Source organism: Mirounga angustirostris, unplaced genomic scaffold, assembly GCF_029215605.1.
Source record: "Mirounga angustirostris isolate CCGP_5_RB_7025 unplaced genomic scaffold, mMirAng1.0.hap1 SCAF_9, whole genome shotgun sequence".
NCBI classification, from domain to species: Eukaryota; Metazoa; Chordata; class Mammalia; order Carnivora; family Phocidae; genus Mirounga; species Mirounga angustirostris.
This window is the reverse complement of record NW_026991717.1, coordinates 60,574,793-60,595,020: the sequence shown is the minus strand read 5'-3', so window position 1 is coordinate 60,595,020 and position 20,228 is coordinate 60,574,793. Positions and strand designations below refer to the sequence as shown.

General features: G+C 39.8%; 1 protein-coding gene across 6 annotated transcripts in view; it reads right to left on the bottom strand.

The window, feature by feature from the left end:
* UBR1 (ubiquitin protein ligase E3 component n-recognin 1) overlaps window positions 1-20,228 on the bottom strand; it is a 157,323-nt gene that overhangs the window by 20,728 nt on the left and 116,367 nt on the right. For 4 of the 6 annotated variants that reach the window (XM_064570568.1, XM_064570570.1, XM_064570571.1 and 1 more), the window contains 6 exons: window positions 17,350-17,500; window positions 10,258-10,345; window positions 8,516-8,649; window positions 6,060-6,168; window positions 4,877-4,933; window positions 2,382-2,459 (listed from right to left, as the gene is read on the bottom strand). In XM_064570568.1, coding sequence (XP_064426638.1) covers window positions 2,382-2,459; window positions 4,877-4,933; window positions 6,060-6,168; window positions 8,516-8,649; window positions 10,258-10,345; window positions 17,350-17,500 — 617 coding nt within the window. Of the gene's footprint in view, window positions 1-2,381; window positions 2,460-4,876; window positions 4,934-6,059; window positions 6,169-8,515; window positions 8,650-10,257; window positions 10,360-17,349; window positions 17,501-20,228 lie in introns of those variants that run through there. The other 2 variants (XM_064570569.1, XR_010405032.1) reach the window with 2 other exon arrangements.

Genomic DNA, 20,228 nt, shown 5'->3' with positions numbered 1-20,228 from the left:
AGATGGTAGAGTTATGAGCTCCAGGAATTGCTTCCTTTACCAATACAACTGTTGATCTGGCAAGAACTGTCTGAAGCAACTATTTTGGAATTTGGAATCTAGGTGAACACTTGCAGCATCCACAGCAGTGCTTAACGAAGAGGCTGGAAAATTTCAATGAATTTTGGCTTTCTGTGTAGTGGCTACCACCTCCTATCCCCCAGCCCTATAGCAGGTAGCTATGGGGGTGGTGGCTTGCTGGTGCCAGGATGGGTAATAGAGACATTGGCCTCAAAAATCATGGTTGTGTGTTTAGTTCTGCCTGGCAGCTCACTGAAGGGCTGATGCAGAGACTGGCCATTGTTTCAACCCTTATGGGCTGAAGTGACTTTCTTGGCAGTGATGGTAGAGGGAATTTAAAGAGACAGAATATTCTTTATATTTTCTTCTTCTCTTCACTTTTCTTACTGGATCCAGAAATTTAAGGAAATCTGTCAGTTCACTGGCTGACTGCAGAGATAATGGAACAGAGACTTCGGTGAACACACAATACGAAATACAGTCTTTGCAAAAAAGAGTTTGGAAAAGTCACTGAAGAGACACCCGTAGCCTTTATCAAGCAATGGTGGCAATTCTTGGGGAGGGGGTAGAATCTGATTTAAAGAGCTACTACAATAATCAAAATGTCCAATTCTCAACAAAACTAACAGAGCTTACAAAGAAGCAGAAAGTATGGCCTATTCACAGTCAAAGCAACACTGAAAAAGAAAAAGTTGGAAGGCTGACAGGTTAAATTTCAAAACTTACTACAAAGCTATGGTAATTTAAAAGTGTGGTGTTAGCATAAGGATAGACATATAGACCAACAGAATAGACTTTAGAAAGAAACCCAAACATCTATGACAAACTGATTTTCAATGTGGGTACTGAGATTATCCAATGAGGGAACAAAGTCTTTTAAAAAATGGTGCTGGAATAACTGGAAACCACATGAAAGAAAGAATGAAGTTGGACCTCCTGTCTCATTCCAAAAATTAACTCAAACAAATCCACAGTGTAGGGGTGCCTGGGTGGCTCAGTCGGTTAAGCCTCTGCCTTCGCCTCAGGGTCCTGGAATCGAGCCCACATCAGGCTCCCTGCTCAGCGGGGAGCCTGCTTCTTTCTCCCTCTCCCGCTCCCCCCTGCTTGTGCTCTTTCTCTCTAATAAATAAATCAAATCTTAAAAAACAAATCCACAGTCTAAATATAGAGCTAAAACTACAAAACTATTGAAAGAAAACAAAGGGGTAAATCTTCATGACCTCAGATTTGGCAATGAAGTCTTAGTTTTGACACCAAAAGCACAAGAAACAAACAAAAAAATAGATAAAATGAACTTTTATGTATTGAAAACATTATGAAGAATATGAAAACACAACCTATAGAATGGGAGAAAATATTTGCAAAATAAAAATCTGATAAGGGCTGAATATCCAGAATATACTGAAAGAGAACAGAAGAGGCCACCTCAAAATATGCCACTTTGGCATACAGATTATTTTGAATTAAAGTTACCTAAGAAACAGCAGGTGCAAAAAGGACACTCTGACCCTCTTTCCTCCCCTTCAATATAAAGAACTCTTACAACTCAACAACAAAACAGACAGTCCAATTACAAGATGGACAAAGGACTTGAACAGACATTTCTCCAAAGAACATAAACAAATGTCCAACAAGCACATGAAAAGATGTTTAAATGCTCATCAATAGATAAATGGATAAACAAACTCTGGTATATACATACAATGGAACATTATCATTGTTATTTTTAAGATTTTATTTTTAAGTAATCTCTACACCTAACATGGGGCTCAAACTCACAACCCTAAGATCAAGAGCTGCATGATCCACCGACTAAGCCAGCCAGGTGTCCCTACAGTGGAATATTACTTAGCCAACAAAGGACTGAATACATGCTACAACTTTGGATGACCTCAAAAGCTATACTAAGTGAAAGAAGCCAGACACAAAAGGTCATATGTTATATGACTCCTTTTATAGGATATATCCAGAGTAGGCAGATCCACAGAGACAGGAAGCAGATTATTGCTTACCAGGGGATCGGGAAAGAGGGAAATGGGGAGCAATTACTTAGTGGATACAAGGTGTTTCTCTGGCATGGTGAAAAAGTTTTGAAACCAGAGAGAGGTGGTGGTTGCACAACACTGTGAATACACTAAATAGCACTAAATTGTATACTTTATCATCATTAATTGTTTGTTTTATGGTTCTCACCTCAATAATAAAGAAATTGACAATCACTGTTGTAAAGGATGCTCTGTGGTCACTTTAAAAAAGTCTACTAGTGGTGGTGCATACCAACTGCAAGCTTAAAAATTTTTTAGAAATATATTTCTTCTTACCTGAAATGAGAAGCTTGATTTAGGAGACAGCTATAGTCATCAGGAAGCTCTATCAAACTATTTCTTTTTCTAGGGTATCTAGAAATGTAATTTAAAAGACAATTTTACTTCTGAGTAAATAAGCCCATGCCAAAAATTGACCAAGTAAAGAGTATTTTAAAAATAACAAAAGGATCCATACTTGAAACCCACAGTAATTCCTCCTGTTGACTACATTAAATCCAAGTTTTTCAGCCTAGAATTTCAAATCTTTCATCATCTGGTTTCCTTTCCAAACTCAACTTCCACTATTTCCTAAGACTAAATTGTTCTAGCTAGATTTCCATGATGGCTAGGAAGGTAATATAAAGAACACAGCCTTTGAAATCAGACAGACCTCGCTACAAATCCTAAATTCTCTGATATCTGACAAGTCACTGAACCCTAGCCTGTATTTCCTGGTCTGTAAATAGAGGATGGACATATTATACTTTCTCAGCCATAAGGCATACCATCAATTTAATAACACATTTTTGAGATGGTGGGGAGAGAGAAATATAAAGACTCATGCTGATTTAAGAAATGTTAAATATAAATAATAGTATGGAGGAAACTCACAGCCGTTGAAGACTCAATAAGATATTGAAGTGGAACATAATACACTTAGTATTATGTTGAAAACATGTTTGCAAATATTATTATTCATTCTTACCACACAATACAGATACAGTAAAAGCCTTGCATGCATGCCCTGGGAACATCATCTCAATCACGTGGAAATTCTATCCTCAAACCCCAATTAACTTGAATTCTTTTTTAAAATTATTATTATTATTTTATTTGAGAGAGAGTGAAAGCAAGAGAGATCACAGAGGCAGAAGGAGAAGCAGACATGCTGCTGAGCAGGGAAAGCCTGATGCGGGGCTTGATCCCAGGACCCCAAGATCATGACCTGAGCCAAAGGCAGATCCTTAACAGACTGAGCCACTCAGGCGCCTCCCAGATCAACTTAAATTCTATAATTCCTTCTAAGTTCAGCTAAAAATTATCTCCTCTAAGACTAACTTTGCATCATTAAGAATCTTTTACTCTTTAAATTTCTATAGCATTAACAATATATTCCATATACTATTTTATGTCTTTAGTTTATGTACATAATTAGGTTGTAAATTACCCATGACCAAAAAGCTGTGTTAGGTCTTTTAACTCTCCTTAAGTATTTTAGCACCATGCTGAGGAAATAGTAGTTCTCTAAAAGGCACACAATGAACTGAAATAAAGGGAAAACTGTGTGAGATTAACAGTTTTAAAATAAGTACTGATCTTTTAAATTTTTCTCTCTTTCTTTTCTTGGTGATGTGAATACTACTGTATTTAAGTTATAAAAGCCGATCTATAATCTCTAAATCACTAAAGTTGGGTTAGGAGTAGGTAGCATATGTACATTTACAGTAAAGGGGAAGTTAGTTCAAGGGGTAAGAAAGATGAAAAGAGAAGGTGGCAAATGCACATTGTGTCACAATGTTTGCTTTAGCCATGGAAAAATGGTACTGATGTTAGCATTTAAGGTTGGGGGTCAATTGCTCTGCTTGTTTACTGATGCAATTCAACTGGAATAAAAATCAGACACATACATAACAGAAAGCAGGCCCAGGAGAGGATACAAAGAAAATAAGCATGCAGTCTGGTCCCTGGTGAGTTTACTGTTTAGTGCTTTGTGGAGCTGGCAGGCACACATGCACACACACAGCTGAGAGGATATTACTAGAGCAGACTTGCAGGAGGAGGTCACATTTGAATTTGTCTTTGAGGGAGAGGTGGATTTTGATTGAGACATAACTTAAGGGAGATAGGAGGGCTGAAGAACAGTTTTGTTGGGTCATCTCTAAGTATACAGATCGGAAGGGAAGGGGAAGAGGGAATAGTTCTATTTATATCTTACTATTCTCAAAAGGAAAAAAGTGGTGTATAGGAATACTGTTACTACTTTCTGACTTTAATAAACCGGCAGCTCCAAGATGCCATCTCCTCCTGTGCCTTTTAATAAGCATGTACGAGGGGCGCCAGGGTGGCTCAGTCGTTAAGCGTCTGCCTTCGGCTCAGGTCATGATCCCAGGGTCCTGGGATCGAGTCCCACATCGGGCTCCCTGCTCCGTGGGGAGCCTGCTTCTCCCTCTCCCACTCCCCCTGCTTGTGTTCCCTCTCTCGCTGTGTCTCTCTCTGTCAAATAAATGAATAAAATCTTAAAAAAAAAAAAAAAAAGCATGTACGAGCTTAAGGAAGAGGAGCTGGTGGGGTCAAACAATTTAAGAGGGAAAGGATAGCCACTCCAAGAAAAAAATCAACTGTAGGAAGAATCCAATTTCTGGCAAAGACCTAACAGAAACGTAGGAAACAATGTACTGAGTGAGAATGAAGAAGACAGACTGGAAAGCATGTTCCACAAACCAACTACTTTTGGAAACACAACCTGTAGATGGTTGAGGGGGAGGGGAGGATTGAGAAGTAAAACCAACCTGACTACGGTGCTTTTCTGCTTCAAACAGTTTAGTAACGCAGGATCTGCACACCACCTATATGGGGGAGCCAAGAGAAAAGCAAACAGGTCATCACAACTTCAGCGCAATGTTCATCAATGAGCCACCCATTCCAAATCCTTCTGTCCCTTCTTTCCATGTTCCTTCAGCTAGACTTTTTTTTTTTTTTAAAGATTTTATTTATTTATTTATTTGAGAGAGAGAGAATGAGAGACAGAGAGCATGAGAGGCAGGAGGGTCAGAGGGAGAAGCAGACTCCCTGCTGAGCAGGGAGCCCGATGCAGGACTTAATCCCGGGACTCCAGGATCATGACCTGAGCCGAAGGCAGTCGCTTAACCAACTGAGCCACCCAGGCGCCCGCCCTCAGCTAGACTTCTATCTCACATCTTACCCCTTTGCTTTTCTTCCCTTCGTTTTTGTGTCTGCCTATTTATTTTCCCCCTTTCTTTTATTCATCTTTTTAATTTTTATTTATTTTAAGATTTTATTTATTTATTTGAGGAGACAGAGATAGCAAGAGAGAGCACAGGCAGGGAGAAGAGGGAGAAGCAGGGAGCCTGATGCGGGGCTCGATCCCAGGACCCTGGGATCATGACCTGAGCCGAAGGCAGATGCTTAACGACTGAGCCACTCAGGCACCCCTATTCATCTCTTTTTTAAAGGGTTAATCAATCAAAGTCTTGCTAGAAAAACAGAAACCATTCTGAAGATGGAATTTAATACCAGGAATTGGTAATAAAGGTGGCAGAAGGGCTGCAAATCCAATCCAAGGGCTGACAGAAGGAGAGAAAAAAGCAAGGCGACCCAAAGATTAGCCAATAACAGGAAGCCACCACCTCTCCCAGGCTGGAGGAACAAAAGGAAATTGTGGTGTTATTAGAGCCCAGGGGCTGGGGTCAATAGTGGATACTGGCAAGAAATGGCAGCTGCAGGGAAGAGTAGTACAAGGAATGGTAATCACGGTGGGACAAGTACAAAGTCCAGCTGCCCATGGCTGCTGGACTTATGTCTAATTCATTGAGTGTGTGAATTAGGAATCTCCTATATTTTTGTTACCCACTTTAATCAAGTCTAATCAATCTAAAAGCTTAGCAAATAATTTTAATTTAAAATTTCCAAACTGTATAATGACCCAACAATGATATTTTGCCCTCACAGTACCTCTGGAGGAGGGGTCTTACAGTATCCCAATATTCCTGAAAAAGCAGGAACAAATTTGTGGGTAAAGATAGATAGCTACAGAGTGCACTGTACTCTCCTTCTGCAGGATCTGCAAGAGAATAAAAATACATTTAATAAGCACATTATTCTTATCTGGTCAACCTGTGAATAGAATTTCTTCATTGTTTATGTTCATTTCTTTCTTTTTTTTTTTTTAAGATTTTATTTATTTGAGAGAGAGAGAATGAGTGAGAGAGAGCGCACACATGAGAGAGGGGAGGGTCAGAGGGAGAAGCAGACTCCCTGCTCAGCAGGGAGCCCGATGCAGGACTCGATCCCAGGACTCCAGGATCATGACCTGAGCCGAAGGCAGTCGCTTAACCAACTGAGCCACCCAGGCGTCCCTGTTTATGTTCATTTCTATACTCTATAAAACTGGGTGACAAATAAGACACAGTGATTCTTTCAAAACACAAATCTGATTCATTCTCCTGATAAGGTTTCTCCAATGTCACACCACCAAAAGGGAAAAAACACAAAGTCCTTATCAAAACACATAAAGGCCCTACATGATCTGCCCCTGGCTGCCTCTTGAACCTCATCTCCTACCACCCTCGTCCTCTCATTATGCTTCAGCTACACTCATCTCTTTACTATTCTTTGATGATGTCAAACAAAGCCTTTGCATTTAGTGTTCCTTCTGCTTAGGAATACTCTTCCTTTAACTCTCTGTCCAGTTCAACCCCATCTTTATTTCAACATCTCTTTGCTCGAAGTGTCCTCAAAGAGCAGTCTTCTATGACTATCTACTAAAAGTATTACTCCAGCCCAGCACTCTCTATCCCCACAACCTGCTTTATTTTTCTTGGTAGCACTTATCACCACTTGACGTTGTATTACATACATTTATCTGTTTGTATACATTTAGTCTCCTCCCAGTAAAAGACTTAATCTTACTCACTGTTGTATTACAGCACCGGCTAGATAAATTAATACATGATTTTCTAAAAATGCAAACAACACATCTGTACAGACAACTACTTGGAAAGTAGCCCCCCATTTATAGGCATACTGTGGAGATAATTGCGGGTTCAGTTCCAGACTGCCACAATAAAGCTAGTATCAGAGTGAAGCAAGTCAAGTGAACTTCTGGTTTCCCAGGGCATATTAAAGTTATGTTTCTACTAGATTGTAGTCTTTTTTTTTTTTTTTAAGATTTTTATTTATTTATTTAACAGAGAGAGACACAGCGAGAGAGGGAACACAAGCAGGGGTAGTGGGGGAGGGAGAAGCAGGCTTCCTGCGGAGCAGGACGATGTGGGGCTCGATCCCAGGACCCTGGGATCATGACCTGAGCCGAAGGCAGATGCTTAATGACTGAGCCACCCAGGTGCCCCTAGATTGTAGTCTATTTAGTGTGCAAGAGCATTAGGTCTAAAACAACAATGTACAGACCTTAATTAAAAATATTGCTAAAAAAATGCTAACCATCATCTGAGCTTTCAGCCAGTCATAATCAATCACCACAGATCACCCTAATAAATATAATAATGAAAAAATTTGAAATATTGCAAGAATAATCAAAATGTGGCACAGACATGAAGTGAGCAAATGCTGTTGGAAAAATGGTGCTGACAGACTTGCTTGCCACAGGCTTGCCACAAACTTCCAATCTGTAAAAAACACAGTATCTGCAAAGCACAATAAAGTGATGCACAATAAAACAAGGTATGCCTGTATATAGAATCAGAACAAACCTTGATCAAATAAGCCCTACCGAACTAAGTTCAAGATAAAGAAGGTGATAGCCAGTAAAGCTGACCCGTTCAACTTAATCTCAAAGGACAAAAGCAAAACTCTCTGAACAATTTTGGTGAAGCTTCCAAATCATACAAACGTTCAGATTTTTACCCATACAAGGCCACAAGGAAGCTTTGTCTACTTTGATCTAGATTTAAGGCAAGTAAAGAAGAAAGGAAATGGTTGTTACTCAGATATACGTATCCTGGGTTTGTTCCAACAGGCCTCTCCTAGCAGCATTTTAGTTCTTTTGTAATAATCATATGTTCAAAATTCAAATAACAGAGTATACAATAAAGTTTTCCTCCTACTTAGCCAAAACATTCTCTTCCCTAAAGGTAACCAATGTTTCTAATTTTCTGCATATCCTTTCAGTTATATTGTGTGTGCAGACATCTTATAAGCTTAAGTACATGAACGATACATAGATAGGAGCCATGAGTAGGTTTTGCATATTTATGAGGCTAATCTCATTTTTGGTCTCACCTTTAACCTACACCAGGCAGAGGCACATATGTCGGGAGTGAACGCTGATGAAAAAGATAGGGAATAGAGAAGTGGTTCTTGCCTGTCCCCACCTTATATTTTTGAGGCTGAAGATAAAGAAAAAAAAAAATCCCTTATTTGCTACTTTGAGATTTCATTTTCCTACTTACTGGTAAGCAGTTCTTCAGGTGGAGTTACTCCAAGTAAATAGTGGAAAAACAATGCAGCACAGCGAAGGTAAGGGGTGATGCCATTCTTCAATGAGACCCACAAATACCAGCCAGGAACACCACATCCAATGCAGCTGGGGGGAAATAATTCCAGAATAGAACAGAATACTGATCAGACTAAAACTCTAGACACATCCCCCTTTAAAAACACAGCTAAAGGGGCGCCTGAATGGCTCAGTCGTTAAGCGTCTGCCTTCAGCTCAGGTCATGATCCCAGGGTCCTGGGATCGAGCCCCGCATCGGGCTCCCTGCTCCGCGGGAAGCCTGCTTCTCCCTCTCCCACTCCCCCTGCTTGTGTTCCTGCTCTCACTATCTCTCTCTCTGTCAAATAAATAAATAAAATCTTTAAAAAAAAAAAAAAACACAGCTAAATATTTAAATATTTTTTATCCATTTAATACAAAATATTTAACTGGCAGTAGCTTCTGTCTTTAAATCTTCTAAGTTTCCTAAAGAAAACCACAGACCTTGCATCTTTTACCATGTAGATTTTTAAGGCAAATAACTATTATCTTCATTTTCCTAACCCTTACGATGAAATGTGAATCAGATATATTTATCAATAACTAACCAAAGGAGTTAAGTTAGCTAAAAAAAAATTAATACTTTCTTGATTTCTGTATTCAAATTGGTGATTCACAGGGCAATGAAACTATTCTATATGATACTTATAATGCTACCACAAAAAAGTGAACCCTAATGTAAACTATAGACTTTAGTTAATAGCAATGTATTGATACTTGTTTGTCATCTTTAACAAATCTACTAATGCAAGATGTTAATCACAGGAGAAACCTGTGAGGGGAGGGAGTAAACGGGAATGCTTTGTACTTTCTGTTCAGTTTTTCTGTAACCCTAAAACAGCTCTAAAAAATAAAGTCTAGTAACACACACACACACACACACACACTCTTTTTCTCTCTCTCTTCTGCAACCCCCCCCCCCAACCTTCAGTGCCTAAACGAAAAACCAAAATGAAACAGAAAACCCAACTAAATAAAAAATGGTGAAGAAGGTGAAAACAAAGATGAGAGAGTGTGGTAGCAAGTGAAGCTCAGCAGGGCACTCCTATTATATTTTTGGTTTTAGCTTCTGCACTGCCAAGGTATTTCACATGTTAGAGAACAGTCTTAAAAAACCTCTATTTAGGGCGCCTGGGTGGCTCAGTTGGTTAAGCGACTGCCTTCGGCTCGGGTCATGGTCCCAGGGTCCTGGGATCGAGTCCCGCATCGGGCTCCCTGCTCTGTGGGGAGCCTGCTTCTCCCTCTCCCACTCCCCCTGCTCGTGTTCCCTCTCTCTGTCAAATAAATAAATAAAATCTTTAAAAAAAAACAAACAAAAAACCTCTATTTAGTAAAGTGCATCAACTGTATAGATTGCTTTAAAAGGATGACCTATTTTCTATTTTCTACATTTATTTAAATTCTAAATGCTGACATTTGTTAAAATTCTATCATTTTTTGCCAATGTTCCCAGAACAATTTACAAGAGTAAAGATGTATCCAAACTTGTTTCAGTCTCAGAAACAAACAAATGGGTACCTGTTATTTCAAAAACCCTCAACTAATTTTTAAAAACTGGAATTAAAATGATTCAAAAGTTATTCTGCCAAACAACTGAACTAAAAGGTAGAATTATTAAAACAACATTCAAATAGGTTGGACTAATGGGCTGCTACTCACCCATTTGTATATTGAGAAACTTCTGCCAAGAAAGAAGATGCAGAACGAGCCTCTTCACTCTCTTCTTGAACCTGAGCAAGGGGAAGATCTGAAAAAGAAATTCTGAAAGATAAATCTATGAATTTGCTATTCAATTTATAATTACACCTCAATTTCATGGTTCCAGGATAATAAACAATGTCAACTCAACTGAGGTTCTTTTCCTTGTTCTCAATCTAAATAGTTGATTTTAGGGCGCCTGGGTGGCTCAGATGGTTAAGCGTCTGCCTTCGGCTCAGGTCATGATCCCAGCGTCCTGGGATCGAGTCCCGCATCGGGCTCCCTGCTCCTTGGGAGCCTGCTTCTCCCTCTGCCCCTCTCTCTCTCTCTGTCTCTCATGAATAAAAAAAAAAAAAAAAAAAAAAAAACTGATTTTATTTTATTTTTTTATGAATGGATAAATAGCTGATTTTAAATATTAGAACTGTTAGGTAAACTTTATCAGTATATTAGGTGAAGAAACAAATAGGGCAGAATCACATGGATATTTAATAAATATTTATCTCAGAGGTGCCTGAGTGGCACAGTTGGTCGTGTCCAACTCTTGGTTTTGGCTCAGGTTGTGATCTTAAGGGTCATAAGGTCGAGCCCTGGGTCGAGTGCTGCATCAGGCTCCATGCTCAGCAGGGAGTCTGCTTGAGATTCTCTCTCTCCCTCTCTCAAATAAATAAATCTTTAAAAAATAAATAAATATTTATCTCACTGTAATATGACCAGGTAAAGAAATTAGTGGTCATCTGCTCTGGGTTCCTAGGAGTCTTAGCTAACAGGTAGAAATTCAGACTCTAGAAAGGGAAGTAGGTTGCTGTCCTGCCTTCATGCTCAAGCAATGAAACACATTAAAAAGAACCTTGCGGGGCGCCTGGGTGGCTCAGTCGTTAAGCGTCTGCCTTCGGCTCAGGTCATGATCCCAAGGTCCTGGGATCGAGTCCCACATCGGGCTCCCTGCTCCACGGGAAGCCTGCTTCTCCCTCTCCTACTCCCCCTGCTTGTGTTCCCTCTCTCGCTGTTGTCTCTCTCTGTCAAATAAATAAAATCTTTAAATAAATAAATAAATAAATAAATAAAAATTAAAAAACCTTGTAAGGTAATTTTCCTCCATTAATCTATCCTTAAGGAAACCATCCTAAACCCTTCCAGCAATTGCTAACTCACCCAACAGAGTAGTTAAAACTCTGGTTAAGCCACTTAAGTTCTGTGAACTTCAGTTTTATTATATTAAAATGGGGATAAAAATGCCAACCTTGTAGTTCAATGTAAAAGATGGTTACATCCCATTTGAATAGCACTCTCTTGCTTCAAAAATGCTTTTTAAAAATATACATTAATTCATCTGAAAGACAACAATTAAAATTACCCCGTTCTTACTTTGGTTGGATATTGCTAGTTTTTCTCCTTTCCAATTAGGGTCTCTTTAGGAAATACATACTTTTTAAATTTATTTTTTATTTTTTTTTAAAGGATATAAATGGCTAGTTTATTTTTTTAAAAACATTTTATTTATTTGACAGAGAGAGAGACAGAAACAGAGCACAAGCAGTAAAACAGCAGAGGAAGAGGGAGAAGCAGGCTCCCCACTGAGCAGAGAGCCCGAAGCGGGGCTAGTTCCCAGGACCTGGGATCATGACCTGAGCCAAAGGCAGACGTTTAACAGACTGAGCCACCCAGGCACCCCTTTTTAAAAAAGATTAAAATATATTATCATATTGATATTTCAAATTTAAATATAATAGTTCAATATTTGTACATGATTGAGGTAAATTTTATATGCAATGAAATACACAAATATTAAAAGTACCATTTGATGAGTTTTGATAAATGCAAACACCCATGTAACAAGATTTTTTTAAATTAATAAACTTTATTTTTTTTAATAAACTTTATTTTTTAAAGCAGTTTTAGGTTCATTACAGAGCTCAGTGGAAATTACAGAGTTCCCATACACTTGCTGTCCCCACAAATCCATCATCATCTGTGACTATGGACACCTAGCACCAGCGTGGTACATTTGTCACAATCAATGAACCTATACTGATACATTATTATCATCCAAAGTCCACAGTTACCATTAGGGTTCATTCCTGGTGCTGTACATTCTATTGGTTTTCACAGATACATAGTAACATGTATCCACTATTATAGTATCATACAGAGTAGTTTCACTGCCCTAAAAATCCTCTGTGCTCTGCCTATTCACCCATCTCTCTCCCCTAACTTCTGGCAATCATGGTTATTTTTACTGTCTTCAAAGCTTTGCCTTTTCCAGAATGTCATATACAGGTGACCCTTGAACAACACCGGGGGCTAAGGGTGCTGACCCCTGGCACAGTAAAAAATCTACCTATTATCTTTTGATGCTCTAAAAACCTTACTAACAGCCTACTGTTGACTGGAAGCCTTACTGATAACATATCTAGTCAATTAAAACATATTTTATATATGTATTTTATATATATATGCTACATGTTGTATATTTTGTATGTTATTTTTTATTTTATTTTTTAAAAGATTTTATTTATTTGCCAGAGAGAGAGAGAGCACAAGCAGATGAGCAGCAGGCAGAGGGAGACGGAGAAGCAGACTCCCCACTGAGCAGGGAGTCTGATGCAGGGCTCGATCCCAGGACACTGGGATCATGACCTGAGCTGAAGGCAGATGCTTAACCGACTGAGCCACCTAGGAGCCCTATTTTGTATGTTGTATACTGTATTCTTACAATAAAATAAGCTAGAGAAAAGAAAATTTATTAAGAAAATCATAAAATACATTTATAGTACTATACTGCATTTATTGAAAAAAAAAACCCATATAAGTAGACCCTCTCAGTTCAGACCTGTGTCATTCAAGGGTCAATTGTAGTTGGAATCATATAGTATGCAGCCTTTTCAGATCTGCTTCTTTCATGAAGTAATACACATTTAAGCTTCCTCCATGCCTCTTCATTGTTTGAATGCTTGTTTCTTTTTGTGCTGAAGAATATTCCATTGTCTGGATGTACCACAGTTTGTTTATTCATTCACCCACTGAAGAACATGTGGTTGCTTCGAAATTTTGGAAATTATGAATAAAGCTGCTATAAACATCTGTGTGTAGGCTTCTGTATGGACATAGGTTTTCAGTTCATTTGGGTAGATACCACAGAGCACGACTGCTGCATCACACAGTAGGTGTATGTTCAGCTTTGTAAGAAAGTGCCCAACTGTATCTCAAAATGGCATGGCATTCCTTCCTTTCAGCAATGAAAATGAGAATTCATGTTATTCTACATCCTCACCAGTACTCAGTGTTGTCAGTGTTTTGGATTTTAACTATTCTTTTTTTTTAAAGATTTATTTATTTGACAGAGAGAGAGACAGCGAGAGCAGGAACACAAGCAGGGGGAGTGGGAGAGGGAGAAGCAGGCTTCCCGCGGAGCAGGGAGCCCGATGTGGACTCAATCCCAGGACCCTGGGATCACGACCTGAGCCGAAGGCAGACGCTTAATGACTGAGCCACCCAGGCGCCCTGGATTTTAACTATTCTAATAGGTGCATAGTGATATCTTGTTTTAATTTGCAATTCCCTAATGACTTATGATATTGAACATCTTTTCATAAGCTTACTTGCCATCTGCAGATCTTCTTTGGTGAGGTGTCTTTTACTTATTTTTAATCAGGTTATTTTCTTATTGTTGAATTGTTAACTGTATATTTTATAGAACAGTTAATCACATGTGTCTTTTGCAAATATTTTCTCTTAGTTCGTGGCTTATCTTTTTATTCTCAACATTGTCTTTTGCAGAGCAGAAGTTTTTAATTGTAATGAAGTCCAGTTTATCAATTACTTCTTTAATGGACTGTACCTTTGGCTTTGTATCTAAAAAGTCACTGCAAACCTCAAGGTCATCTAGGTTTTCTCCTACACTAACTTCTAATAGTTTTATATAGTTTTGTGTTTTACATTCAGGCCTATCAACCATTTTTTTTTTTTTTTTTAAGATTTATTTGTGAGAGAGAGAATGAGAGACAGAGAGCATGAGAGGGAGGAGGGTCAGAGGGAGAAGCAGACTCCCTGCTGAGCAGGGAGCCCGATGTGGGACTCGATCCCGGGACTCCAGGATCATGACCTGAGCAGAAGGCAGTGGCTTAACCAACTGAGCCACCCAGGCGCCCCAACCATTTTTTTTTTTAATTAACCATTTTTAGTTAACTTTTTTTTAAAGATTTTTATTTATTTATCAGAGAGAGAGAGAGAGCAAGCGCACAAGCAGGGGAAGCGGCAGGCAGAGGGAGAAGCAGGTTCCCTGCTAAGCAAGGAGCCTGATGCAGGACTCAATCCCAGGACCCTGGGATCGTGACCTGAGCCGAAGGCAGACGCTTAACCGACTGCGCCACCCAGGCATCCCCATTTTTAGTTAACTTTTACAAAGGTTGTAAGATCTGTGTCTCTGTCTTATGTGTGGGTGTCCAGCTGTTACAGCAACGTTTGTTGAAAATCAGGCTATCTTGGCTCCATTTGTCTTTGCTCCTTAATCAAAGTTACACAATACAGTTAACTGTATTGACGTGTATAGATTTTTTGGGCTCTCTATTCTGGTCCATTAATCTTTTGGTCTGTTTTTTCACTGCCTTGATTCCAGTAGCTTTATAGTAAGTCTTGAAGTCAGGTAATGTCAGTCCTCTGACTTTGTTCTTCTGCTTCAGTACTGAGTTGGCTATTCTGGATCTTTCTCCTTTTCATATAAACTTTAGAATCAATTTGTTGATATCCACATAATAACTTGCTAGAATTCTGGCTGGGAAATTATTGGGTTTTACTTAACTTTTCTGAATTTATTCTTTTTTTAAAGGTTTTTCATTTTAATTCCAACATAGTTAACATAGTGTTAGATTAGTTCCAGGTGTACAATACAATGAATCAGCCATTCTATACATCATTATTCAGTGCTCCTTATATGTGTACTTTTAATCCCCTTCACCTATTTCACCCATTCCCCCCACTCACCTCCCCTCTGATATGCTTTAATTATTTTTTAAAAGATTTTATTTATTTGAGAGAGAGAGAGGACTAACAGGGGGAGGGGCAGAGGGAGAAGCAGACTCCCTGCTGAACAGGGAGCCTGATGCGGGGCTCAATCCCAGGACCCTGGGATCATGACCTGAGCTGAAGGCAGATGCTTAACCGACTGAGCCACCAGGTACCCCTTTATTTTATTTTATTTTTTAAGTTTTATTTATTTAAGTAACCTCTACACCCAATGTGGGGCTGGAACTCATGACCAAGAGTTGCATGCTCTTACAATTGAGCCAGCCAGGTGTCCTTGATATGCTTTATTTTAAATGAGTACCCTCAGTTAATTATTTTTCAATAAGAATATCTATTACTTGAAGCATACTTCAGAATGCACAGTTCTGAATTTATTCTTATGTCTCCTCCTTCCTACATTGAAAATCTTGGGTCCCAGTGACATTAACACAAACACTTACTTGGTTTATCCTGAAAATTACCTAAATTAATTTCAAAATAACAATACTAGTACCTAATACCATTTGTACCACTAATATGAATTCAGTTTAATGATTTTTTTTTGCTAGTTCTTTTATGGTCAGAATAGATCCTATTAGGGAAATACAGTTGAAATACCGTGTTTTAGGGACGCCTGGGTGGCTCAGTTGGTTAAGCATCTGCCTTTGGCTCAGGTCATGATCCTGGGGTCCTGGGATTGAGCCCCATGTAGTGCTCCCTGCTCAGTGAGGAGCCTGCTTGTCCCTCTCCCTCTGCCCCTTCCTGCGCTCATGTGCTCTCTCTCTCTCAAATAAATAAATAAAATATATATATATTTTTAAGATTTTATTTATTTATTTGTCAGAGAGACACAGCAAGAGAGGCAACACAAGCAGGAGGAGAGGGAGAAGAAGGCTTCCTATGGAGCAGGGAGCCCAATGTGGGGCTTGATCCCAGGCCTCTGGGATCATGACCTGAGCTGAAGGCAGATGCTTAACGACTGAGCCACCCAGGCACCCCTAAATAAATAAAATCTTAAAACAAAAACAAAAACAAAAACCTATGTTAAAAAGACATTCACAGAGTCTTCGCTCAAATCTCTGACTCTCTACCTTACCTAGAGGCAACTCTTCAGTTTTTGGCTTATACTTCTATTGTTTCATTTATAAAAAATGTAAGTAAATATGAATATATGTAAGCATATATATGCATACATATACCTAGAATACCTTATACAAAGATATTATACTACAACTACTTTTCTGTACCCCACTTTTTTCACTTAGTAAGTATCTCCTAGGGATTACTTCTTCAGTAGATCTTGCTCATTCCTTTTTACAGCTGCAGAACATTCCATTATATGCATATACCAAAGGATATTCAACCAATCTCTGGGGTTTTTGTTATTCCAAATAATACCACAATGTGCATATATCCTTTCATATTTTTGCCAGTATAGCTTTGGGATAGATTCTTAGAAGTGGGGTTGGTAAGTCAAAGAATAAATGCATATTTAGTTTTGCTAGGCATTGTTCTAAAGTCACTTTAATTATCTGTTTTCTAAATTACCTGAATTTTCAGGAGCCCTTCTTGATCACTGATACCTAGGAAGCAGACCTTGCTTTCAACTAAGAGCAGAGTCTAAGAGAATAACTACATCATAATTCCATGATGTTATCATTCTAGCTGGAGGAATCAAGAATGGTTTCAAAAACAGGCTTATCAAAAGACTGAAAGTACTGAGGTGGGGCAAATATTGGAGACACTAATCCCCAACACTGAAATTAGGAAATCTGAAAAAGGGTACAGCAGGTCCAAATGGTTTCCCTGTATATTTGGAGAGCAGCCACAAGTTAGAGAATCAAGTGGTTTAGCTAATTATCCCTTTCACAGCTCTTCTGACTTTTTATTTAAATAGCATCTATAAAGAAACATCTATAAAGATCATTCAACAAGAGATATAACATACAACTTAGAAATATATATATATATGATTAATCACAATAATTAATTTTGCCAATAAACCATGGGTAAATATTATTTACAGTTAACAAGTGATGGGAGGTTTACCTGTGTCTATGGTAAGAAGGATCTGAAGCATGTGTGCCATAGTGATCAAATGGAAGAGATAAAGGTGGTTATAGGAAGAACTAATTGACGAAGGCTGCAGATCAACAGTGTCATCCCAATACAAGGATGGAAATGCTAACACAGCACCGACCTGTGAGAGAAAATGGACATCAACATGGGTGACAACAAAGATCAGCATGTGCTAATCTTATAACTATATGTATCAGATATTGCAGTGTGTTTGTGTGTGCTTTTTATAACCACCATATTTTTCCTAATTATTCAACAGAATATCTTAGAATATAGTGTACCGTAAATGGAGAACAAAAGTCATCACCAAACAGGTTATCCCTTTGCTGAAACTTCTTGTTCTAGGTAGTGGTCTCAATCCTCTCTGTGGCTCAGAAGATTCAACAATACAATAACTCGGGGAGCTCTTAAAATAACACTGATTCACAGGCCAGTCCAATCAAATCAGAATCTCAGGGTATAGGGAGCAGTTACTGGGATTCTTTTCAAAGTTTCCCCAAAGAGTCCAAAAGACAGGAGTGACAACCACTGGGCAGAGTCCTGGGCAATGAGGGATGGAGAATACTGGCTAACCCGTATCCACAAACTCCATGCTCCTAACCTCATCAATGATCTCTCTAGAGAACTCATTTTGAAGGAATGAAGTCACTGCAGGGAGGAAAAACCTCTGCAAGAAACTCACAGAACAAGGGCGCTTGGATGGCTCAGATGGTTAAGTGTCTGCCTTTGGCTCAGGTCATGATCCCAGGGTCCTCCCGCTGAGCTGGGAGCCCACTTCTCCCTCTCCCTCTGCCTCACCTGCTTGTGCTCCATTTGTCTCTCTCTCAAATGAATAAATAAAAAATCTTAAAAAAAAAAAAAAAAAGAAACTCACAAAACAGTTGCCACCCATCCACAGGTGTTTGGGGGAAGCCTAGATGTGTCAATGGCCTGGTCCCCAACACCAAATAATCAATGATTTTAAGATAGCTCACACTGTCATTTACTGCTTATAATGTAAACAAGAAAAAGGTGGAGGAGGAAAGCATAATATTTATTTAGAAAAAGTCTGCTTGGAGGGGGAAGAGCAAGATGGTGGAGGAGTAGGAGACCTAAATTTCGTCTGGTCCCAGGAATTTAGCTAGATAGTTATCAAACCATTCAGAACACCTACAAACTCAACAGGAGATTGAAGAAAAGAATAGCAGCAATTCTATGAACAGAAAAGCGACCACTTTCTGGAAGGTAGGATGTGTGGAGAAGCGAATCCGAGGCAATATACGGGAAGATAGACCACTGGGGGAGGGAGCCTCCGTCAGCCGGCTACCAGCAAGTGACAGAGCAGCAGAGCACAAAATCAGAACTTTTAGAAGTTCGCTCGGCTGAGGGACGTCACTCTGGTGGCTAAGCAGGGTGAGGGGGGGCGCGGGGGGGGGTGGAACCCTCGCTGGGACAGTGTGGTCTCAGGACCCTTGGGGTCACAGGAAGACTGGGGGGGTCTGAGCGTGGCAGAGTTCCCAGGTATCAGAGCCGGGAAGCTGGCTGCAGAGATGGAGCTGAGGAGTGGGCTCTCAGCTCAGGGTTGCCATAAACTGTGATCCGCAGCACAGTCGGGCCACTGCTCTTTGAGCAGGGACCCAACAAGCAGCAGCTCTGGGGAGACTACCCTTCCTCTCCCGGGGAGGAGTGGTGCAGTTCTGCTGGGTTTGGAGACTCCAAACGGGGTCGTGTGCCAGAGATAGAAACGCTCAGTCACCGGGTGGGTGAGCGCACGGAGTGCGGCCAGAGACCAGGGAGAAAGGAATGATTAACTGCTTTTCTCTGGCAGCGCACTGAGGAGTGAGGCCCCGAGCTCTTGGCTCCTCCAGGGTGGAGACTGGGAGGCCGCCATTTTTCTTCTCATCCTCCAAAGCTGTAAGGAAAGCTTTCAGGGAACAAAAGCTACAACAGCAAACCCGAGCAAATTACTTAGCCTGGCCCCGGGCAAGGGCACTGCAATTCTGCCTCGGACAAAGACATTTGAGAATCACTGCAACAGGCCCCTCCCCTAGAAGATAAGCAAGAACAGTCAGCCAAGACCAAGTTTACCAATCAATGAGAACAGCAGAACTTCAGCACTAGGGGAATACAGCACATAGAATTCCCCAATGATTCTTTAGTCTTTCAAAGTTAATTTTTTTTTTAAGATTTTATTTATTTGACAGAGAGAAACACAGGGAGAGAGGGAACACAAGCAGGAGGAGTGGGAGAGGGAGAAGCAGGCTTCCTGCGGAGCAGGGAGCCTGATGTGGGGCTCAATCCCAGGACCCTGGGATCATGACCTGAGCCGAAGGCAGACACTTAATGACTGAGCCACCCAGGCACCCCAACAATTCCTGTTTTAAAATCTTTTTTAATTTTCATCTTTACAGTCATATTTCATCCCTTCATTGTACTTACCCTTATTTTTGTATATATATGTTTTTCTTTCCTAAAAATTTTGGGAGACAATTTCTTCTAACAGACCAAAATATACCCAAAATCTAGTGTGTGGCTCTGTTCTATTCACCAGCCTGATCATATTCTTTTCTTTTCTTTTTTTTCCCTTTCTTTTCCCCCCAGTTTCGGGTCTCTTCTGATTTGTTTAGTGTATATTTTTCTGGGGTTGTTGTTACCCTTTTAGCATTTTGTTCTCTCATTCATCTATTCTGGGCAAAATGACAAGATGGAAAAACTCACCTCAAAAAAAAGAACAAGAGGCAGTACCAACTGCCAGGGACCTAATCAATATGGACATTAGTAAGATGTCGGAACTAGAGTTCAGAATGACAATTATAAAGATACTAGCTGGGCTTCAAAAAAGCATGGAAGATACTAGAGAATCCCTTTCT